The sequence below is a fragment of the Lissotriton helveticus genome, chromosome 11 (assembly GCF_964261635.1).
Source record: "Lissotriton helveticus chromosome 11, aLisHel1.1, whole genome shotgun sequence".
Classification (NCBI taxonomy): domain Eukaryota; kingdom Metazoa; phylum Chordata; class Amphibia; order Caudata; family Salamandridae; genus Lissotriton; species Lissotriton helveticus.
In genome coordinates this window covers 162,752,973-162,778,160 of record NC_136072.1, presented here as the reverse complement: position 1 = coordinate 162,778,160, position 25,188 = coordinate 162,752,973, and the positions used below count along the sequence as shown (strand labels likewise).

Here is a 25,188-nt window from a genome sequence, read left to right as displayed (position 1 = left end):
AGGTGGAATAAATCTCGCCTCTGTGTCTTTAATCAAATTAGGACTTTTATGTTGGTACGCAGGAGTACCTCTACCTTTGACAGCTCTATGGGGCACCAGCCGGTCTACTCACACAGGTCAGCAAAGTGCCTCCATGCGACCTGGGGGGTTTGTTGATCTGTGCTGCACTTGGCCCTGGCTGATCCATTCTGTATTCCATTGTTTTATTTTCTTCTTTTTATTGGAGGTGGACTTATAGGCTATTTTTGCCTCAAGAGGCAAAAAAAAAGTGACATTGGGCTGACTAACGTGAGTTTTTTGCCTCTAATTGGCCTTTTGTCACTTTTCTGTCGCTAACGTCGGAATTTGAATTGCCTTGACGCTACAGTTCGCAGCAGTTTTCACCGTGGCTAGCTGTTACTATCACCATATAGCGTTGTATTGTTATGACATGGCTAACAGGGCAATAGTTTTCAGCGATAGGCCGTGTTAAGAAAACTGCAGCTAACTAACGCTGATGCTAGTTAGCTGCAGTTCTTGTAAAAATACCCCCCAGTTCCGGCAACCGGGAACATCTTACTACCGCTGCCTTTCCTCGGCTCTTTGTCACGTAATCATCCCTCTCAGACAAGGAATTACCCATCAAAACAGAGCTCATCTGACTGCTCATCGTACCACATTGCCTTTTGCAGCACAGATATTTGCACACCCTGGCATGCCAAAGCCTCTATGTTGCTTAGTACACTTTCCCTACTTTACCTATAGATTTTGCCACACATGCCAACTCATCCTCACCTTCTGAAACCATTTACCTAACTTACACTCAACTTTCCTCTCATCTACTGTTAGAAATGGGGTTTCTGGTTGGCTGAGGTATGCACCCACTCCTGGCAGAACGCACCACTCTAGTTAGGGTAGGCTAGATGCACAACTAAGATAACCTGTGCTCACCCTCTGGTAGCTTGGCACAGAGAAGACAGGCCTATCAAAAGAGGCAATGTGTAAAGTATTTGTGCAACACATCCACATAATAACACAATAAATACACCACAAAAATACTCCACACTGGTTTATAAAAATAGTTTGTTATATTATAAACGCATTCAGGCTAAAACAATAAAAATCCAATGTTTACTTTTCAAGACATGAGCGTTTTTAAAATACATATAAAGCACAGTGCTTAAAGAGATGAGTGTTGCAAGAACACTTGCCTTTGGCGGGTTTATATATGATCACGTCGACCGGGTTACAAGAGGTAGGATTCAAGCAATGTATATATATTGGGCTGCAATCGTGTCAGTAAATAAGTGCCCAGCGGTGACTAGTAAGGAAAGCTTCTCGACCGGTCACTCAAGACCATTTCATGAGGCAATCTCAGCCATCTGCGAGAGATAGCGCTGTCAGCTGCAGGGACCTCCCAGGTCTAACTATGCAGAGTACCTTCTCCGGGTGCTGTAGCAAGCAAGATGAGCTGGCAGCATTGGGGGCCTCATAGACAAGTCTTTTAATGTGGCTGTCTTCTTTCTTGGGTCCAATGCGGGGACGTGCTGAGCTTTTCTTGTGCGGCGCTTCAGCGGGCACCCTTCTAAAGTGTAGGCGGGTCACGGTGCAGATTCCTTTAGTGCTGAGGTGTCTTCGGCAGAGGCACTTAATATCTCTCCCAGCAGAGAGGTTATCATTGAACAGCGCAAACTAGCAATCAGGCATGGTCTGCTTCTGGTCAAAGTATAGCTGCCAGACTCCTGAATGGCAGAGTCCCACAACAGTGGTGAAGTCTTTGATGGCCCTGGGACTTCAGGAGCAGGAGGCACGCCAGCAAGCCCTTGGAGATCACTTTGAGGAAAGGCAGAGTACAGCTCTCCTTCATGAGAGTCATAGCAGCAGGCAACATAGCAACAAGCAGAAAAACTTTCCTTCCAGAGAAGCAGTCCAGTTTAGTCCTTTAAGCAGCACAACAGTCCTTCTGACAGAGGTTCAGTTCAAGATCCAGAAGTGTCAGATTTTAGGGGGTCAGAGGCCTAGTGCTTATACCCTAAAGTGCCTTTGTTGTAGGACAGGATTACAAAGGAGCTCTCTGAAGTGCACAGAGATCCTTTTGAACCCAGTCTTGTCAGCCAGGCTATCTGTGGGAGGTAATTACTTCTTTATGTGTGGACAGGACATCACCTATTGAAGTGTGCCAGTCCCTCCCATTCCTTTACACCCAGGAAGACCCATCAGAATACAGATTAATGCAGATGAGTACTCAGAATGCAGATGAGCCTCACCTTCATATGTTTGTGGCTGTCTAGAGTGAATGCACAAAGTGTAGCTGTCACCCTACCAGGATGTGTGTTGGAGACAGACTCTAAGACGCAAAGAGCAGTGAGTACAGAGAAATGTTCACTTTCTAAAAGTGTCATTTCATAATTAGTAATGTTAACTCCAACTTCTCCAGTAAGGAGGATTTACCATTACCATTCCAATTCCAAGTATATGAAACATGAAAAGGATACTCCTATCTGATCAGGAATACAAAATAAGAGTGTATTAAAGAATTCCCAATTCTAGACCATGAGAGGGGTAGGCCTCACAGTAGTGAAAAATAAAATAGGCTGTTTGTCACTACCAGGACATGAAAAACATAAAGGGGCATGTCCTACCTTTTACTTTCATAACATCCTGCCTTTGGGTTACATAAGGCCTTCCTTAGGGGTGACGCATATATAATAAAAGGGGAGTTCAAGGCTTGGCAAGTAGTTTTGAATACCAAGTCGAAGTGGCAGTAAACTGCACACCCAGGCACTGCATTGGTAGACCTGAGACAGGGTTGAAAGGCTACATGTGTGGATGGCACAATTAGTGCATAACATTTGAAGTACAGTCACTGGGTTTATGGTATACCACTTTACAAGGGGCTTACCAGTACATCACATATTCCAATCAGGTATACACCAATGTCATTATGTTTGGGGGAGAAGCACGTGCATTTTAGCACTGGTTAGCAGTGGTAAAGTGCTAAGAGTATGAAGGCCAACCAAAATAATCAAAAAACATGGGAGGCATCAGGCACAAAGTTGGGGGAAAGACCACCCTAAGGATGACAGGTCTAGACAGGTCTAACACATGACCCCCCTCCCAGCTAAAAGTGGGGAGATCTACCCAACCTCTAGGGGGTTCTCATTACTAAGGTGGAAAAACCTGGCCAGACCGTCAGCATTGGCATGGTCTAATGCTGATCTGTAGTTCACCCTGAAGTGGGGGGGGGTGCTCTTCTTGGATTCTAGGGCTCTCCATTGTAGTGCCCAAAACGTGTAGCACTCATAGCATGATGGGTTTAGGCTGCTGACCTTTGTGAGGGTAAGTTTATTTCTGCTAGCCAAATTGGCAATGTGATCCAGAACCTTTCCCATGTGAGTTGGTATGAGGGCTTTTAGAGAACTCAGTCTTTTTATCTACCCCCTCCTTATTCTGGTGGGAATCCTAACCACCCTTTTAGGAGTGCCCCGCCATATACTTTTTTGACACTCTGGTGCTGACCTAGAGTTCCACCTCCTGAGCAAGCTTCTTGGAGCCAGTAGGCTTGCTATGAACCAGATGTTGGTACAGCACTAGAAAACAAGTATAAACAATATGTTCCTTCAAAAACAAGTTGTATAACCCTTCATAACCTTTAAAGTTGCCTCCCTTCATCCAGCCCTTCAGTGCCTTACCAGCATAGTCCAGAAAATCCACCCATGTTTGTGTACAGAGTTTGTGACCAGCCCTGAACCGTTGTTGGTACCTCTCAGGTGTCAACCTAAACTTGCTGACTAAAATGGTCTTCATGGCAGTGTAGTTGGTCTGGTCCCCCACCTCTAGTGTAAGGAGTGTATCCATCCCCACCGTTGGCATGTGCTGCCAAAGACTACCACCCCCCCTGAACTACTCCTCCAGGAGACTGTGCACAGTCAAAGCCACTTCATAGGCTGCCAGACATTTATCTATGTCATCCCCCACATTGTAACTGGGCACAGTATCTTTTGGGATATGTAATCTGAAATCATGTGAAGACACAGCAGGTATGCTGCCACCATTATTGCTCTCTGAGTCTTAGCCCATGGGCCATCTTACTTTCTTCCATGGCCTGCCTCCTCTCCTCTAGAGCCTGCTTTTTCTCCAAATTGGCCAGGGCTTCCTCCCTGTCAATCTTGGCAAGCTTTAGTTTTATTTCCCCCCCTGTCCTCCAGCTCCTCTATGGTCAGGCTCTTTGAAGACACAATGCTGCCAGTTCTAAAGTGGACTGCCAGTCCTGGGAAATCATTGGCCTTCCCCCCTCTGTAGGCTACAGGTCAAGACCCTCTGTCAGGTTTCACTTTGATCCTTCCTCAGACACAGATCTCTCATCATCCACTTCTCCGTCTGGGTGCACCGTTGCCCTACTCTCATCGCTTTCTGAAGCTCTGCTTTCTTGGCACTTCTATTTTGAAACATCCCTTTCACCTGGCCGAACCCTTGAGCTGAGCCACTGAGTACGCTTCCAGGTTGGCCAGCTCGAATTCTATCTTGCAGGATAGTGCTCCTGGCATTGCAGAGAAAAATGGGACTTGGGTAAAAGGGCTTTGGAAAAATAAAAAGATATCAGATCAGGGAGAATTGGAAAAGGCTTGAGTTGATCTCAGTATAGAGTTGTAGTGAACAATGAATTACTATATGGAATTGTACAAATACAAGTCTTATCCACTCCGCTGATCACCAATGTTAGAAATGTGGTTTCTGGTTGGCTAAGGAGGAATGCACCCAGACCAGGCAGAACCCACCACTCTAGTCAGGGTAAGCTAGATACACAACTAAGATAACCTGTGCAAACACTCTGATAGCTTGGCACAGAGCAAAAAAGGCTTATCAAAAGAGTGAATGCGAGAAGTATTTGTACAACACACCCACAAAGTAACAAAATGATTACACCTTAAAAAGACTCCACACAGGTTTGTAAAAATAGGTTGTTATATTATAAACACATTAAGACCAAAACAATAAAAATCCAATGTATACTTTTCAAGATATGAGCATTTTTGAAATATAGGTAAATCACAGAGCTTAAAGGAGATGAGTTTTGAAAGAAAACTCGCCTTTGGCAGTGTATATACGTTCACGTCAACCAGGTTACATGGGTAGGACCCAACCGATGAATTGTCAGCTATGCAGCTGCACACGTGTTGATAAATCAATGCCCAGTGGTGATTAATACGGAAAGCTTCCCAACTGGTCCCTCAAGACCATTTCACAAAGGTAGTCTCAGCCACCTACAAGAGCGGGCGTGGTCAGCCCGACGAGACCTTTCAGGTCCAACTAGGCACAGTACCTTACCCGGGCGTTGTAGCAAGCAAGAAGAGCTACAGGTGTTAGGGGCCTCATAGATGGAGCTCTTGATGCGGCGTTCTCCTTTATTGGGATGAATGCAGTGCCGTGCTGAGCCTTCCTTATGTAGCGTTGCAGGGGTTTCCCTTCTGAAGTGTAGGCAGGGTACAACGTTGCCCAGAAACACTCCTGGTCAGGAATGAGGTTTCCCTCAAAGGTGCTTCATCTTTGGCAGAAAGTGAGGATCAACCCCAGGGGTGGTAATTTCGCTAGCACCTTAAGTGTGAAGGAATGTAAATGGATACACATTTTTGACTCAGGCCTGAGGGGCTTAAATGAACACAAGGTAATTTCCAGACAGTTAGCATCATTAAAAAATGGCTGAATCTTTTTGGTTTCAAATATGTTTTCCCGTCTGTGTACCTCTACACTGTGATACAACTGTTATTTTAATTTGTGGCACTTACTAAATTCAATCATGTTGCATCCACATTTTATCTGTAATTGTTAGGTTACATCATTTTTTCACACTATGTAAATATTTTTTAAACGCTTCTTCCATTCACCTCTCTCCGTGTGTATTATACACTTCTGTGAAGCTGATGATATTATTATATCACATACTGTACTGTGGGTCTGTTTGGGTTTTGTATTGTATTCTGTACGTTGGAAATTATTGTTAAGGCAATATACATTCAGGGTATTGTATCCCTTCTCCCCATCATTAGCCCACTGGTGTTCTTTAAACCCTTTTCTTAAATTAATTCTCTGAAGTAAGCCCCTTGGGACACAGCGGACTCCCCCAGTCTGTTTTCCATTGCCGTGTCACAAACCCTCCATGATGCATTACAGCCTGCGTGGAGAACATGCCCAGGCCACCATTTCCTGGCTGAGTGTCGAACCAGGACCCTCAGACCAATCACAACGCAGCATTGTGATTGGTCAGGGGAGCCTGGATGCTTACCAATCTCAACGCTGCATTGCAGTGCTGTAATTAGTCAGGGGAGCACCACCTACCCTGCGTACCCTGCCCCCCACACATAGTCCACCATCCACGTGCCATGCCAGTCACACTGTACCTTAGGGGTAACTTATTTGTAATAAAAGAGGAGTTTAAGGCTTGGCAAGTCATTTCAAATGCCAAGTCAAAGTGGCAGTAAACTGCGCACCCAGACACTGCAGTGGTAGTGCTGAGACAGGTTTGAAAGGATACTTGTGTGGGCAGCACAATTAGTGCTGCAGGGCCCACTAGTAGCATTTGAAGTACAGGCCCTGGGTATATTGTGTACCACTTTACATGGGACTTACCAGAACATCAAATATGCCAGTCAGGTATACACCAATGCCATCATGTGTAGGGGAGAAACACATGCACTTTGGAACTGGGCAGCAGTGCTAAAGTGCTCAGAGCCCAAAAGATCCAGCAAAAATGTAAGCCAAAAGGTTATGGGAGAGACCATCCTAAGGATGACAGGTCTAACACCTACTAATCTCGTAGTTACCCTATTTCTTCCACTGTCTCCTATCCTCTGGACACCTGCCACTCTGCCTGAGAACTTCCGAGCTTGTGACCATAATCAAGAGAACCTCTTAAGGCCAGTCCCCCTTGAGAAACCAGCACCCACTCTTGTGCCAGTTGTTCTTTTTGAAAATCCTAGACCAACTGGTCTTAAACAGAATGACTTAATACAGAACATCCAATCAGCTACAATCGAGATTCTACAAGCTATATTCCATCAAGACTACCCTGTATACATCTCTGACTTTATTGCATTGATCAAAACAGGAATCACTCATTTGACCTCACTTTTGGTCTCCTGTCTATGTTTCCAGTCATACATAGTGGCTTTGTGTTTGAAGAATTAACACTCACTCCTCAACCACTGGGCTTCCCTCGGATATCTGTGCTTGTGCCTCTCCTATTCTGGCTTCATACCAACTCACTTTTGATCTTACATTAATGCAGCTGGATTATAGTACTACAATGCATGGGATTCTACCCTAATCTCATTTGTGACTTGAGACACACCCAGTCACCTTTTATAAACAAATGACATCAGAACTCACCTGTAATAACTTAGTATACTTGAGTTCTGACGTTACAATGCCTGCTGCCAGAGCCAGCAGGCAGGGGATTGGCAGGTCAGGGAGCATAATAAAAGCAGCTGTTTAAGGATCAAAACACAATATTGCTTTTCTTTCATCTGCTCTGTTATTCTAGCTGTATATTGACAAGCAGAAAGAAGAAATGTATGGCAATATATTTCTTTTTTGCACTCCTTAGGTAGTCACAGGAAAGTTTTAATCTTTCTGCATGTTTCTACACATTCAGAGGTACTGTGCCGTTTTTTTTTTTTTAAATGGCTTGTATTAAATGGATTCTGCTATCTTTTTGTAACAATTATCTAACAGTTTATTTGTGTGTTAAGTTTTGCACTAGAGATTCTACTTTAATTCTGCATGTTTGCAAACATTCGCTCTCTTTCATATGAAAGAGCTACACCCCAAGGATTTAAGTGATTTGAGGTAAAGGTGATGGCGTGATTATGTATTATAAGGAATAAAGTAGCCCCTTCTGTGCACGGTAAGGATATTGCATGTCACCTCAATTTTCCATAACTACATAAAAGAACTTGGCCTTTGGCATTGGTCCGGCATATGATTATGGAACTCCACAGTCACTTACAATATCCTTATAATGTTCACAGGAGATCCTTTATCCCAAATATCATTTCAGAGGTGACATAGAAATATTCCTTTATTTTCCATCATTCATTCCACTAGTGGATGCGCAAGTAGGCCTCTGTCTCAGAGGAATTTAAATTGGATAGTACTACCATATGTCACCCTGAACTCATTCAAAACCAACATTTTCTTCCTTCCTCTTCCACTACCCTGACCTCCATCTCTAGCCCCACCATCTTTCGTCCCCACATTATTCACTCATTTCCATCTTCTTATAAACTATGCATTCGCTCAACTCTTTGTTGACAGCTATCACAACAACCACAGCATGCATCCACATTTTCATGAGACATATCACCAGATGCATACATTTTACCTACATCGATCCACCCAAGGCTCTCCCACAAATACTCATAAGGATAGTTCACTTGGCAACAGAAAAGCCATCACACATTCCTCACGCTTTGGGTTCAAATCGATCTGTAGCCAATTTCATTCCTGCCTCTCATGAACTGTATGCACTTATTCTCTTTGCAATCAAGTTTACTCCAAACTAAACACTGCCTCAGCAGCCCCAAACCCTCCAGTGATAGGTTCCAGTTCAGATCCTTTTCAGTGTTGACCTCACAACACTGTGAGGTCCGACCCCACTACACCACCCCATGTGAACCCTGACACCTCTTTTTTCATTTCCCTTCCCTTATTATTTTTCCCTGACCCCTCCTGTCTTATTTGAGTTATTTTTCATATTCTCGTCCTCTTTTCTCTATTCCTCGCAGGTCTAGACAAGATCCCAGCAATTTCTTTCTACCTTACTGTCTTCTTTTTTCCTACTACTTGATATATCCCTGATTCCTCCTCCTGCTTTTTCTTGGTTTTCAAAAATTTTTATAGCCAAAGTTTAGAATATTGACATTTTTTAAGACGTAACACAAAGACGTTATAAAATTAAACATGTTACTTTCGAAATATTGAGGTAATACTGCTTTACTGCTCGAGATCTCAAATTCCCAATCACTGGATGCACCTACTGTACTATTTTGTCATTGCATATCTGTATTTCTGCCTATGGTAAGATGAGAAGAAGCTACTTTTGACATCACACTGGTGTCCTAACCTAATCTCCTGTTCACTTTCTGATCTACTTGTTGACTCTGACTCATATGCTAACAAAAATCTTTCTTTTCTTTGCAAGATGCTTCTGAGTTTCCTGCTTCCACTTTTTCTGCTGTTCCAGACATGCAATGGAGCAATAACCTGCACGAATGAATATGATTGCCCAAAAGACAACCAGGAAGTATATTCAAAAAAAGATATCACAGAGATTCCCAAGTCCACAAATCCAAATGTTACTGAAATGTTCTTTGTGTATACAGGAATCTCAGATATCAAGAAAGGAGCCTTCGTGAACATGCCTCAATTGCAGCGACTAAGTTTTCTGGGAAACCAAATAACAAAAATTGACATTGGTGCATTCAACAATTTGAAAAATCTTCACGAACTTGAAATATCAGGAGACCAAGATCTAGAAGAAGTTAAGCCGGGAGTCTTCACAGGCCTAGAAAATATAAAAAAGCTGATCCTTAAAAATAACAAGATCAATTCATTAGAGAAAGAATTATTTGATGGTCTTGTGAACTTAGAAGAACTTTACTTAAATATGAATGAAATCCCTTCCCTCCCAGATAGTATTTTCGACGCCCTTCTTAATTTAACTTCCTTACAATTAGCCAAAAATCAGATTACAGCTATTTCGAAGGAGCATTTCAGCAAACTCTATAATTTGAAAGTCCTAAGGTTGTATGAAAATAAGCTGAGCGATCTTCCGGATGGTGTCTTGGACAACCAGGGCAACCTAATAGAGCTCAACATCGCCAAAAATAAAATTAAGATATTGCCAAGTAGTATGCTACCTAAACTGAAGAATCTGCAAAAGCTCTTCTTAGATGGAAACTTATTTGAGGAGCTCCCAAGTGAGGTATTCTTTGGTCTAAACAAAATCAAACAATTAAAGATTAATTCTAACCAGCTCAGAATTCTCCCCGATAACATGATAGACAGCATGCCTCATCTTTCTGAGCTGGATCTCAGTGAAAATAAGCTGACAACCCTTCCAAGTGAGGTCTTCAAGAACCTTACATCTTTAGTAAAACTATCACTTTTTAAAAACCAAATAAAAGTCCTGCCTAAAACAGCTTTCAATGGGCTGGCTAGCCTGACTGAATTAAACCTGGAAGTAAATAAACTAAAATCATTTGATGCTGATGTTTTTTCATTTCTTCCCAAGTTACAAAAACTTTACATTCGTAAAAATGAGTTGCAGAATATCCCATATGGCCTTCTTGAGCCCATGACAAAACTTTCTGCTATCTACCTTAGTGATAATCCATGGTTATGTGACTGCCGACTGCATTATCTATTCAACTGGATGAAGACATTTTCCAAGAAAGTAAAATTTGCAAATAATGTACTGTGTGCAAATCCTGAACATCTTAAAGGGAAAACTGTCACATCATTAACAATAGACCAATTAATTTGTTTGACTACTTTACCAGTTCTGACAACGCTTGCAACCACAGTGCTAGCCACAACTGTCCGAGCACCTCTACAAATACACACAACAGAGAAAATGACCACTAAAACCACCAGCTACCCCTCAACAACAAAATTAATCACTACAAACCTTCCTTCTACTATCAGAAAAACAACATTGATGACTACTGAACCAAGCACAACTGCAATTCCAACAACAAACCAAATGGAAACAACATTAATTTTAACAAGTCCTCACATCAGTACAATCCAACCAACAACAACAGAATCAACTACAACAGTAACTCCAGACCCTCCTACAAGCACACAAACGGTCATTCTGACAACCACACCAACTCCTCAAATCACCACAACATGGCTCCCAACAGTAGAAGTGACAACTCCGGTTAGACCTACCACCAGATCAGTCATTGCAATATTCTTGCCAACTACTCAGATCCCTACAACTATACTTCAAACAACCAATCAGGTAGCTACAACTGTTATGACAACAACTCCACAAATATCTACAGCTATCATGCAAACAAATCCTCACCTCACAACTACCATGCCTACAACACTGCAAATGGCTACAACAAAGATGCTAACAACCACTATAAGCACTTTAACCTCCTTGCCCACAACTTCTAACATTCGTGTGTCAACCACCCCACAAACAACTACACTGTTCTTCACTACCATTCCACAAACCACTGCAAACATTGTGGGAACACTACCTCACATCCCTACAATTTCGTTATCCACTCTGACGCAAACTAGTACAATTGTTTTGTCAGAAACCACTAAAATAATTACAACTTTTTCACCAACAAAGCCTCGGCTTACCACAACTGGATCGATGACTGTTTCTCAAAGCAGCATCCATGTCACATCACCAACACCCCAAATCACCTCCATTATGACAACTAAAAGTGTTACTACTGTTCTGCAAACAATTCAGATGACTACTACCATTCTATCAACCCCAACTCAAATGACTTCAACAGCATTCGTTACCCCTGTCCATATTAGAATGGATAACTATGATGCACAATTTGAGACAACTGCAACATTACCCTGGACCAAGTTAACTTCAACATTCACCCAAGCAGCAGGATATTTATCAAGAAGCACATCAGCTTTCATGCTGACGTCACTTTTGAATCCTCCTGCAATGTCAACTACTGCAACAGAGACAGTAGGTGCCACTGAGATAAATGCTTATTTGGAGACATCCTTCAACACTCAGTCTCAAGCAAGGACATTTCTTTTGGGTTCCAACCTTCATCATTGCCAATTATTTCTTATGTTATATCTGTCCATGCTGTTTGTGGAAATTGGCTGTGCTATGTTCTTGTTGAATTTTGTGTACAAGCTTTACATTGCAGTTCAATTTAAAGAAATGCCTCTTGAATCAGTGCGATTGATCAGCATATATGAAAGAAGTTCCCAGTGGATTTAATGGACAAAATTGATTTAACCTATATGGCAAATATGTCCTAATATCTCATAACTGTTTGCTTTTATTATAAAGAATCATACTTTACATGAAAACTCTATCAATAGACAATGTAAATATAGCCAGGGTTTGAGTGCTGCATAGGCAACAAGCCAATGCTTATATTTCTAAGGGAGTTATAATACCTGGAGAGTGAAACATTGAAAGTACTAGTTAAAGGGCTCTACATACCCTTCTTTTTTGTCAGAGGCAAGGTCTCCTTTTCATTCCAAATTACATTTTTAAATAAATGCATTTTGTAAATGGACCACTACCGCTTTTCATTCATCATGATAAACAAATCTTGTGTATTCTTATATTATTTAGCTGGTGCAATATCTGTATAGAAAGGATATTTCAGGTTATGCATATGTTATTTCTCCAGAGGCAGGATTTTGTAAGGGAATGGTGTTATTGTGCATGAGAAGTAAATGTAAAGGTTGTTTAAGAGTTCCATGTCAGTGTCCATGAAAATATAAAAGGGTGTATCACACAAACTGTGAAAAGGCCAGCAGGGACACAGTCCAAAGTGGAGCACTGTCAAAGATTTGCCACACAGTTGAAGGCAGTAGAAGAAGAAAGTGCCAATAACATAGTAGTCAAAAAGAAAAGTCCATCAACCTAGGGTAAATAAAAAAAAAAGAAATGTAATTTGTCAGACCACAATTTCGGTTTCATGTATCGCGTTTCATGGATGGAGTTTTGAATTTGCAGGTCAGCTGGCCTTTGTTGTTTTTGGTCGTTTTTTTTATAGTTGCACCATGTTGATTTCTCCTTAAGGATTCATTACGAGTACCCTGGTGGTGGTGTTACAGCAACCAGTATACGTGGTCATCCTCTGAACTCACTGCTAGTTTCTGCACTGATGAATACCTACTACCAGGGCTTGAAAGCCACCTGCCAAAGGCTAGATGGGCCTGCAGGCACCCTCTGACAATCATGGTGGGGGGTACTCTCTGAGAATAAGCCTGCACTAAGAAGTGTAGGAGTAAACTGGATCAGGGTCTTGCCTGGTCAACACCTTCGGGATGGGAAGAGGCTGGTCGTTGTATTTTTATTTGGTACTGTGGCAGCCATACTTCAGTTCAGCTCTGGGATTCAGGAAGATCCTGCTCATTTGGATTTTACACTCCAAACGCAGACATCAATTTATGTTTGCATCAGCCTGCTAGAGTTGCTCAGCTGCTTCCATTGCTGTACCTGCAGGGAGCTGTTGAGAAATTCTTTGACAAGGATATTGGCAGCAGTAAAAGAAGACACTTCAAACAGAGGGGCATATGTACAAGCCCCTATCGCCACGGGAATGTCACTTTTTTGTGAGGTTCCTGTGGCGATAAGGGCCTTGCCTTATGTACAAGGCAGCGTTAAGCCACCTAACGAGGCTTAACGGTGCCTTGTACATAAGGCACCCTTTCACACTATGCTTAGGGTGAAAGGGGTGGGCAGTGGGTGTTGTGGTAGGCCTGTCCACCGCATCACCCATTGTATTTGACGCTGTCCCCTATGTACAAGGGTGGTCGTACATAGGAGGCAGCGCCATAATTAAGAGCAGGAAAATCCTGGTCTTAAGTTGGCGAAACGAGGAGAAATGCATTATTTCTCATCGTTTTTGATTTTTCCATGCAGCACACATGGAAAAAGTAAAATGCCATGGTTTGTTTATGTATAGGAAGATGTCCCTTCCTTCCTGTACATAAACAAACCTTATAACAAAATGCCATTTGGCAACTTTCATGTGTGCTGTATGAAGCAGCACACATGAAAGGTACAAAATGGCATTTTAGGGTTGTTTATGTGCAGGAAGGGACACCTTCCTACACATAACCAATCCTACCCTGCACACAGACACCCTTGCACTCTTGTGCAAGGGTGCCTGCATTGGTGCTAAGTTGTTAAACTTAGCACCATCGCAAAGGGAAATGCAAGGCTGCACCACATTTTTGTAAATATGGTGCAGCCTTGCGTTTCAGAAGTGGCGGAGGGTGTCCTTAAGCCCAGGAGGTTAAAGAAACGCGTCACCACTTCATTGTACATATCCCCCAGAGTTAGTTAACAGTGTGATAGTCTGCCGCAAATTGGCCATTATGTTAAGTAATGAAGAAAAAAGCAGCTGTAGTTTAAACTTGTTTAGGGTTTAGGTTTATCAGTAATTATTTCTTGAACTGTAATGATCATGAATTTATTAAACCATACATATATTCAATGTTTCGCATATTCAATATTTTTGTAGATCTTGAATATATTTGTCCGTGTTTAAACGTCAGTTTTGATATTTTAATTGGTTTTTTTTACACTTCAAAACAATCTAACAATGCAAATTTTGGATTCTATAACTCCAGTATGTGTTGGTACATTTATTTTAAATGACAGAATAAAGTATATGTATATATTTTGTAAAAGGCTCATTTTGAAGGTTATTCAAATTATTATTCAAATAGAGGTATAATACTTTAGTGAATCGTTGTACATTAACATTTAGAATAAATATGAACCGTTTTACTTTTAACATTGGTTTAGTTGGAGCTCTTTTTATGTCCATGTTGCATCCTATTTATTGTCTTTTAAAATTTCAGATTGAAATGTCTCTACCTATAAACATTAGTGCATTTATGGACCATTCTCGTCTGAAATAAACATGTTTTGCTGAAAAAAATATTTTAATAAACATTGTACATCCATTGACTTTACCACTTGGTAATATGATGATATTAGGCTTGTAGTGTAGTTCCTATTATCCCAATAGGCTCTGCGCATTGGAATAATACCTTCAATAGTATAGGCCTAGACCAGACGTTAACTAGGTCTTCTATTGTCGATATTAGACTTAAAGTTTTGGGTTTGCCAGATAGCTCAGAGTTCACTAGAAACTTTCTCGAATAGGCAAGGAGGAGTTGAACCTCCCTGGATAGACAAGAAGGGATTTAGTTTCTGACAACCATAGAACATGACAACTTTGCTCTCCCCTAATCAAGAGTGTATCTCTAGAGTCGTGTGAAAACAAAAGACAACTTATTTTACTCAGTCAGTACGTGCATTCTTAGTCTCACCAGATTGTAGAGAAAAGGAAGAGACGGGCGTGTTCAATAAAAGATGTTATTTATTGATCAGTCTCTTTTCTCATACAAGAGAAATGGATCGATATTATCGCAATACTTATGGTTAAGTAAAGTGCATACAATAAAAGCAGAAGTATAAATAATACTGTAAAAACATTTATATGGTTTCTAAGCCATATGCAGGTTTAAAATGGATAAAATATATATATATACATATACATTTGACTAATCATACTCAACTGGTGTTTCTAACTACGCCTACCCCGGTGTACCTGACCTAAGCCTAATACGTGGGCGGGAATAGAAAGTAGCAGTTTAAGTTAAGTTTGTTTTGCCAAGTGACTGACTCAAGAATTCTCTGCGAGGGGTTATTCAGTTCTGTACCTGGAATTTAGGATGAATGAGGGATGGTATCTCTCGTCTCTGGTCTCGATATTCCAGGCTGCCTGCGAGGGCTACCCGGAAGCGCCGGAGCTGGATTTCTCGGCAGGAGAAAGCAGCGTCTCGTTCTCAGCGCGTCAGGAAGGCGGGGCTGCGTCAGCGGGGTCTGCTCTGCTCTGGGCTTCGGCAAGTCTGGCTGCTCCGATCTCGTCACCACCGCGTGTGTTTGCTTAAGGCAATACCGGTAATATTTATACCTGTAAGGTGCCGAGATTGACGTAAGGATGGACATAGATACATCAATAAGGATGTCATACGACTTGGTCGTTAGCACATTCTTTTGCTGAAGTTCTCGATGAAATCAAAACAATGGCCGCAGGGTTTTTCCCAGGTTGTCATAGGTTTGATTTGTTTTGAGAACTCCGTATGCCTTATCAGGGGCTGGAGGAATATCGCTTGTCTAATTAGATTGCAAGCGTTATGACTTAATCAGATAACACGTTCCTGTGCCGTGGTGTGGCATCATCAGATAACGGTTTCTGCATCATGGGATGGCTGCTAGTTAACTTGTTAACCAGAACAGGGTCAGGAATAGGGGGATCGATACAGAACCTATAGGAATACATCACACCCACTCCACGCTAACTATGGCCATGTTTACGAATCTAGGCATAGTAAAACATACTGTAGAGTATCGTGTATACCTTACCACCCCAAAATACATATAATGCATTTCGAAATTATCTAATATACGGAAAAAACAGTCACATGTATTATATGCACTCAAGCTGTAGAATAATGCTAAAGTAATCACGCATATGTATACATTATTGCTAAATGGTATATGAGAATTTACACATGAAATGGCTCTTAATACAGAAGAAAAAGGTTCGAGACCATTTCATCACAGAATAAAAATAATTATGAACATACCAGCGGGCAGTTAATGTCTATAAAGTTTCTAAAAATAGAAATTTTAGTTCTCTAAGAACAGTTCCTACTTTAAGCAGAAGATAAGTGTCCCGAAAAATCGAAAAATAATTTGGGGCTGCTGAAAAAATTGCTGTCCGTGAACTGGAGGGGAAATCGTTCATGGTATTCTGTTATTAAAGTTGAAGGCCAAATTCAGGGAACGCCGTGTGCTAGCTTGCTCAAAAGTCTCTATTTCTGCTCTGGAGTGAACATCATATCATTTAGACTGTCGAAAAAGCTGTCAACAGCTTCCTGGGAGAGTTCCACTAACTCGGAAAAGGATGTAACCATGCATTCATGTGCATGATTGTCTCCATTGACGTTTTGATTAGTATTGCTGACAGAAGGTCGTACCTGATCGATGCTGCTTTCATCTTGAACTTCACTACCCCTTAATCGTAGCGGTGAAGTCTCCACGAATGCCGTCATCAGGATTGGCAGCCGTTGAGGGCAGCACAAAGCATGAGCCTTTATTGGGCTCAACAATGTTTCTGCATCCATTGGCGCATCCGATTGTAGCGTCAGACAGGTGTCCAACACGCATTCTTCTCCGCACAGCAAGCACCTTAATACAGGTAAAACACATCGATGCCACATTGGTCGAAATGAAAGAAACCAAGTCATGTTCAGGTCTCTAGCCGGGTTAGTCCCAGGATTTTTGATATCCGGTCCCGGTATCCAATGGCTCGGATTGTTTCTTCCCTTGTCGCAGGTGTTTTGTCTGTGACACGGTTTGCCATAACGAAATATAAGGACCAAGAATAGGATTCCTGCAATTAGTCCTAAAATGAGGGGAAGTCCGCCAAAAATCGAATGGACGAAATCTGGAAAAATACCCAGTATGGCTTTGAATGGTGTTAATGCCATCGAAAATACTGTCTTAAATACTTTTGAGACTCCACTGGTATCAGAAATATTTAAGATTTCATTCAGGATTTCTGCGAAATGTATGGGGGAATTAGTTGATAACAATGAGTGAATCTCTGCAGTCGTCCTTGCGACTAGGAGATCATACGTTTCTTTTGATGACGTGAGTCTGGTCGGCATCTGAAGAAGCACTGTTTTCATTCTGCTTAAAGTGTCTATTCGAATAGAAGTAATTTTCAAGTTGGGCCATGCCCTTGCCTCCCTGTCTGGAAGGGAGCTGGGGAACAATAAGCGTCCACAGCACTTGACCTTCGCAGTCGTAGTTACGAGATAAGGAGTCCCGGGCATAAGACTACAGCATCTGCGGTCCACAATTAGAATGTAACTCCCATTATAGAGTCTTTGAAAAAATGGTTCTATCTCTGCTGCAGGTGTGCCTAGCTGGTGACATGAAAGGTTATTTGAGTTCCCTTCACAGGCTCCATGCAAGCTAATTCCATTACACAGAAGTGTACCGCTTAGTGACATCGCACAATTATTGCCACTAAGAAACACTTTCTGTCCTTTATTACTGACACATGCATGTGAATAGGGCAAGTTCCATGTTGTCTTAATGTACCCTTTTCCCAATTTTTCGTACATGCCAGCCTGTATATATTTTTGGCAGTATTGAAACCTGAAGGTTGATATCGGAATATTAATTATCCCATGTATTATCCATTCACTGACAGGTCGTTCTGACATTGTCACTGGTAATCTCTCGAGTTTCTCAATGCTCAGGATTGTATAATCAGCACCCTTTTGTGCCATACTGATTTGTTTATCAGTAAGGTTAAAGATATTGAATAGTGACGTTGTGTTGATTAAACGCCAAGGCACATAGCCTGAACGCAGATTTTGTAACGTCCAGCCAAGCTGTACAATAGAACGCAATTGAGACTGACCGTGTTGTAACAACAGTAAGTCTTGCGATAATATGTCGATAGCTGAAGACACAATGCTGTCCAAAGAAAAAATTCTGGAGGACAGAGTCATTAACCCATTGTCCACTACAGAAAGTGATTTTTCCAAATTAATACGGTCAATTTCCCGTATACTTTCTGCTGTCTCAATTTGAGTTACCTTCCAGGCCTCGTTGTAAGCTGCATATACAGAGGCTGCTATGAAACGTTTCTGACGCTGTTTGCGCGGTCCCATAATGAAATCACGCAAGTCAGCACCATCAGTAAGTAAAGTTAGGTGTTGCTTAATTTCTGTCAGTGTGGAAGTTTGCAGCCATTGAAGGCATAATTTGCCCACACTGTACGTGGTTATTATCCCTGGGTGTTGTCTTTGGGAATATCTAGGGTCTGGCTTGGTCAATGTGAACCCCTGTGTTTTGTTCAGGAATCTATCTTGACAGTTATTAGTATCTGTGGGCCAGATCAACCATTGTTTCCAATCAGGATGTGTTCTGTTTTGGTTTAATACATAGTTTACGTCTATCTCTTCATCTGTAGAGCTATTGCTGTTCATTGTTGGCTTTGGAATAGACGGTTTATTTAAGTCTTTAATTTTGGCTAGGCCAAGACAGGTAGTTTGTTGAACAGTGTCATTCAAAAATATCATTTGTTCTGGGATCATGCAGGCTCTAAACAATGATTCTATACCTTGTACTTGCCATTCTTTTGTACCCCAAACACTTTTTACTTCAACATTTTTGTCCCAATAATCAAAACCAAAAGTATTCATGTGTTCAAAAAATGAGTCTGAATATATCAATTTCGTGTTTGTTAGCATGATCTTTGTCCCTGTCTTATTTGACAATTTGAAATAAAATGTTTCAGCATTACTTGTGTTGAACCCTGAAAAGTATGAATATTTGTCGTAAAAGGTTCTTGAGCTTCCTTTTGGAGGGGTCGCACAATGTTCCCATTGATTATAATTTAAAACATTTCTAGGTTGTGCCGATTTATGTAGAAAATGGTTACCATAGTGGTTGTAACAGTACATACTATCATAATTTGTCGAACCCTGCAAATAATCATGTTTGGTAAATTTAGCAGACATCACTAAGTCAGACATCATATCATTTATGTTTTCAAAGTCCCAATCATCAGCAAATGAGCTTGGTTTTACAAAGTCACTCAACGAGATCTTGATTTGGTGTGGATATTTCAGGATTTCAACCGGACCATAAATTTCGTAGTCAGTGTTGTCCCATGCTACCCCACCTGGTATAGGATTGGCTGTGAAGTTCACTGAAGAAAGTTCTCTTTTCTCGACGTGTGAAGATGTGTGTGGCTTGAGGATCAAGTTGATTTTCTGACTTGCTGTGTCCATTTTAGCATATTTTCCCTCAATGAAGCGTCCCAAAGTTAGTACCATGATGAGCCAAAGTATGAGGATAAATGCACCAAAGCCCACCCAAAATTCAATCCATGGAGAAATTAGATATGTGTCTTTCAGTTGTTTCAAAAGTTCTTTAGCTTTATCTTTAAAGGTTTTTGTTGATGTCTTTGTTTTTGATTCACTTAGGTCTTCAGAGGAATCATCGAAGTTTATGAAGTAGCCGGATGCAGTTCTGTCAATTGTTCCAATTGCTTCAGGATTACTGTTTCTTGCATATTCGTTTGTTACTTCATTGTAGGTCGGTGTGTCTCTACTAAATGTTTTTATTTGGGTTGTTAGAGGTCTGAGTTCCAATGCATTGTTGCATATTCCTTGTTGTTTTTCTGTAGGCGTTTCGAATGTGATTAGCCTCTTAGTTTGGACCTCTGTATTTGTAGCAAACCTTGGTGTTCTGCTACTTATCGGGAGTCCACTTGGCCTACTGTTTGTTATCGGCCACATGATTGTGGTTTTACCAGGTCGATGGATACAACTCGGTTCTCCTTTTTACCAGCAAGCGGCGGTAGTACAACTGATCTTGTCCCGTTGATAGACAAGACAGGAACTGCTTTTCTGTAAGAAGGCCCAAATTCCTTCTTTACCGCGATCTTTTCTCTGACTAGATCCCCGACTTTTGGAATCCAGACAGGTCTTGCTGGGACAGGTGGTGGTTCTTCAGTGGTTGTTGGCTGCTGTTTCAACTTTATGTTGCTCAGGTCTTTTCTTGTTTTGTTTAAGTCCTGTAAAATAGCCAAACGATCTTTGATATCAAAGCTTTTTTCCTTCACCACTGAAGTCTGACTGTCAAGATCTAAGACTAACATCCTAGTTCCAAACAATAGTTCGTACGGACTGAATCCCTTCAGAGAATTTCTTGGCAAGTTATTTAGACTACGTTGGACACTTATTAGATGTTTGACCCACCCAGCTCCCGAACCTAATATCCTTTCCGTTATAGATAGCTGTATGCCTTGGTTTTTTCTTTACACCATCCCGTATCCCTCAGGAAGGAAGTGAGAAGAATCCCGCTGTGCTATGCTCATTTGGTCGAGCTTTCCCCCAAGCTTGAGTGCTCAAATGAAAACATTGGTCAAACGTAGCATGCTCCTAGCGTATATGCCATTTAGACTCGCAAATCTTTGTATAACAGTCCAGACGTCAGCCGAGTGCTGGGGATCTACATTTTAAGTGAAAACTAGCCTGTATATGTTAATCGGACGCTTTGCTTTTTACTGTTGATTCTTTCTGGAGTGAAACGCCACGGTAGTATACCGTTTCTCTCGCCACTGCGATCTCTGTTGCAGTCCGGGCATTTTTTTACAAAAATGTCATGCTGCAGGCTCATGCCTGGCCACCAGTACACTGATTGTAATTCTTCCAGAGAATCTTTTAGTTTGAGGTGTCTGAGACCCTCACCCATATGTGCGTCTGCAATTAACAAAGTTCTCCTGTCCATGTTTGGAATTACTCTATCCCCCACTCCAGGGATTCGAGCAAAAGGGACGGAGTTTGCATCAATTATGTATGTATAATTGAGTGGATAGTTGATCGGTAGCGCTGAGCAGTCGCCTTTTGATGACGTTTTCACCGCCAGCACTGTTTCACCGTCAATGTATTTTATTGTACGCTTTTTTCTAGCTACGGAAGCCGATTTAGTTGCTACCGCTGTGGCTGTCTCAGCCAATGAATTCCCTGCAACGTGAACGCCATCACGCTGATGACTCAGTGAGTGTATCACGTGAGTCTTTGGTAGTTCTTTTTGTAACAGAACTATTTGTTCCCAAAGCAGTTTTTGCTTTATTGTTGCACCTGTGTCATCTTTGTAACCGTTTTGAATCCATTTCTGCAAATCGTTGTTATATGATTTGACGCAGTAATATGAATCGGACACTATAAGTGTCGGGAATTCGCGATCTGCATTATCTAGCGCCATTTTCAATGCTATTATTTCAGTCTGTTGTTCTGAATTGGTTTCTACTGAGTGTGTTTTTGTTAATAGAGGTCTTAGTTTATCTCCGCGCCACACTTCTTTTGTAATCTCACATGTGGGGTTGTATGCTTGTTCTCCCCAAACGGAGGGTTGAGCATGTCCGTCTGTATAGATTACACAAGCGTACTGTCGTAAGGGCAGAATGTCGATTGGCAGAGGGAATGTTCTTTCATATTCTAGATTTTTCAATTCTTTTAATTCTGGATCAAAGTAGTATTTTACTTTGTCCGTTGTAATTGAATTCACCCATTGTATCCATTCCGGATTCAATGCTGTTGTTGGTAAATTACACGGTGTTGTTAATGCCTCAAAGGGTGATTCTGCTGTTCTGACTGTGATGTGTCTACCGTCAGCTTTATCTTTTTCTCTAGCTATTGCGGTTTGAACTGCATGAACAATGTTTTCTTTAATGCTGAATTTCTTTTCAGCTTCTGTGTACAAGTGTGATTTGAATGCAATTGGTACCTTTTCTCCCTCGTTAGAGGTCAGGTATGTGAATCCGCATCTTCCTGGGATGACTCGAATCACAAGGTTGCGTGTGTTATCACGTGTTTCTAATTTTGTTTTAATTAACATGTCTGTTTGTAAGGATCTCAGAATTTCTGTGTGTATTTGAGTCCAATTGTTTTTTTTAAAATCTGGTTTTATTAGATCATAAAGGGGTTTGACCCTTTCTGCGTAATTTGCAATGTATGTTCTTCCGAAATTTAGGAAGCCTAGAATTGACTGTAGGTTTTTTAGTGTTCTAGGTGCTTGGAGTACGGCACATTTCTCTAGGAAATTGTCAGCCAGGCTTTTGCCTTCACTTGATAATTCATATCCTAAGAACAGGACTGTTAGATGGGCAATTCTGGATTTTTTGAAGTTGAATTTGTAACCCTCTGCTGCGAACCCAAGTATTATGGTGTTCACTCTCTTCAAGTGAGTATCCAAGTCATCATCTGTTAGGTATATGTCGTCGACATAAGATAATGTCTCTTCGTCATATGTTTGTAATAATTCTGTTATTCTCGCTGAGAATAATCCTGGGCTGTTCTTGAACTCTTGGGGTAACCAACAGAATTGTTTTTGAGCGCCATTTATTGAGAACGCAGACAAGTACCTGCTCTCTGGTGCTATATTTTGACAGAAGAATCCATTAGAGATGTCTAATGTTGTTTTGTATTTTTTGCGCACTATGTTATTCATTAGCGCTGCACTATGCGAATTTTGTACTGCAAAGGTTTTGCAACATGAGTTAAGGTGTCTGTAATCCAAAACTAGACGATATGAATTGTCTGGTTTGGAAACAGGAAACAAAGGGTTGTTCATTTGTGAGGTGCAAGTTTCAATCACCCCCTGGTATTCTAATTGGTCTAGGATTTCTTTTACCTGTTTTTTAGCTTCTTGCTTAATTGGGTACTGTCTTTGTGCAGTAGGTTGTGTTTTTAACTGGATTTTGTGAGGAGGAGAGTCCTCATCCCATCCTACGTGATTTTTATATAAAGCAGGAGCTTGAGCTACTGCCCACTTTCTTGCAAGTGTATATTTTTTATGAATTGGGATATGATTTGAGAAGGCAGGCATAATCATTTCTTCGCCATGAGGGCACTCCCTGACAAACTCGGGTGGCCAGTCTTTTTCAGCTAGAAGGATGTCATAGCCCTTGGAGAGATTATCCCAAAATAGTCCCCTTATTTTTCTAGTCTTATCCCCCTCTATACGTAATGTTATTTCATATATTTTGTGAGGTTTGCTAACTCTGGTGTCTGCAGTTTCCACTTGAAGGTATTCATTCGTGTCCACTGTCTCCAGATGATTCATAAGGACTTTGCGAGCTATGCTCACTTCTGCTGCGCTGTCTAGCATTGTCTGAGCCCACTCTCCGTTTTTCAGCTGTGTCCTCAGTATTCTCGGCATTGTTGAATACTTTAATACTGGCTACCTTCTTTTTTGGAAATTGTAATTTCTTATTTGGAGGAACAGGTTCCTTGTCTTTGGACTTGACGTGCCCTTCCCTGGGTTCCGATCGTCCTCTTCTTTCCGATTTCTGCGAGGAAGTCTGAAAAGATTGAGAGGGACGTGTATCAAAATCTTGATATCTATCCGGTTTCTTTATATTATCCCTATTTCTAAGGTTGTATTTTTTCCCAGAGGGCTCACTTTGGGGAGACCTGTGTCCTTGGTTTGGAGATTTTTCTCTCCGCCGAGGAGACCTTCCTCTGGACTGGAATCTCTTTTCTTTCGGATTGGATTGTTTGTTTCCATCCCAGTTCTTCTTTTGTGATGTTAAATTATTTTTAATAAATATTTTTTCAGGACTTTCAATCAGTTGGGGTTTTACTGGTATTTCACCTAAACTATCTCTACCTAGTTCCTCATAGGATTTTTCTATGATTCTGGCAATTTCAGCTGGTTGGTCTGCTATATCTGTTTCTTTTAACCTCTGGCGGATCACCACGTTTGCTGCTTCTCCCTTTATATTGGCTAGTAATATAGCCGAGACCTGCTTGAAGTCTTTCAGTAATTTCATACCAAGAGTTAAAGCGGGTTCTGGACCGTATTCGTCTTGAATTTGTTTTAGCACATCTGGTATTACCGAGATGGATGGAACACCATGCGTTTTTGTGTAGATGGAAGCAAAGACTGTACCCCAAGTGTCACAGTCCTCCACGTGTGGTGCGATTCCCATTGGAAGACAGATAGTCAGAATCCTGTGTTTATCCACAGGAGTGGTGTCTGGAAACACCGCCTCTATTTGGGTGATTTTTTGTGCTAACCAGAATGGTATTTGTTCCCTTTTAGCTGGTACCTTACCTAGGCAGGACTGTATGTTCTGTGGTGTAATTTTATTTGTGTTCCCCTGATGAGGGGTCAGCTGTGGAATTTTAATTGCTGGTTGGATTGTTGAAGTCCGCATTACATATTGGACTAATTGTCTATGTATTTTTATTAATTGTTTTAGTTGTATTAAAAGATCTGCTGCAGACATCCTTTCGATGTCTGGATGTGGTGTGTATCCGGCTAGGACCGGCCACGTTGCTCCTGGTCTACCTAATGGACCGAGCCTGGTGATGTGATTGTTGTGTTGTAGGGCGCCATTAAACAAGAGCAGGTGCTCTTGAAATTTAAGTGGTACTTCCACCTCCTCGAAAGGAGTGTATTCTTCAGGAGGTTCCTCTGTTTTGTAATGGTGGAAGACCTTTGTTACAGCGTTTGCTGCTGGAAAATGTATCCATGAATAGAACACCTCTGTCTGCCGATATTCGTGTGCCTCTATTACGAATATGACTGTGCCACCTCTAGGTGTCAGTCCATTTTCTATAAGTTTCAAAGTTATAGATTTCCTTATGTTGACCGCGATGAGTATTAAATTCGGGTCTGCTTCTTGCATAGTATTATCAGCTGTTACGAGTTCAGCTGCTACTCTAGCTATCTCTCTTTCTTCATCACTGTCTACCATTTTACCGACAGGAAGGTTATTTTGTTTGTTTGCAGATCAGGTTTCTTATGGAAACAAAGATTAGATGCACAATATTTTGGAACAGTGTATCCTTCAA

At 41.3% G+C, this 25,188-nt stretch overlaps 1 protein-coding gene and 1 long non-coding RNA gene across 3 annotated transcripts in view; one reads left to right on the top strand and one right to left on the bottom strand.

The window, feature by feature from the left end:
- The window catches only part of LOC144791504 (uncharacterized), a 165,339-nt gene extending 153,058 nt beyond the window's left edge, over positions 1 to 12,281 (top strand). Inside the window, exons 1-2 of one of the 2 annotated variants that reach the window (XM_078666221.1) lie at positions 7,588 to 7,632; positions 9,179 to 12,281. In XM_078666221.1, the coding sequence (XP_078522347.1) occupies positions 9,179 to 11,977 (2,799 nt within the window). In that variant the 5' untranslated portion in view covers positions 7,588 to 7,632 and the 3' untranslated portion in view covers positions 11,978 to 12,281. Of the gene's footprint in view, positions 1 to 7,587; positions 7,633 to 9,178 lie in introns of those variants that run through there. The other variant, XM_078666220.1, reaches the window with a different exon arrangement.
- Positions 1 to 25,188, bottom strand: part of LOC144791505 (uncharacterized) — a 164,679-nt gene that overhangs the window by 6,319 nt on the left and 133,172 nt on the right. The window lies entirely within an intron of this gene.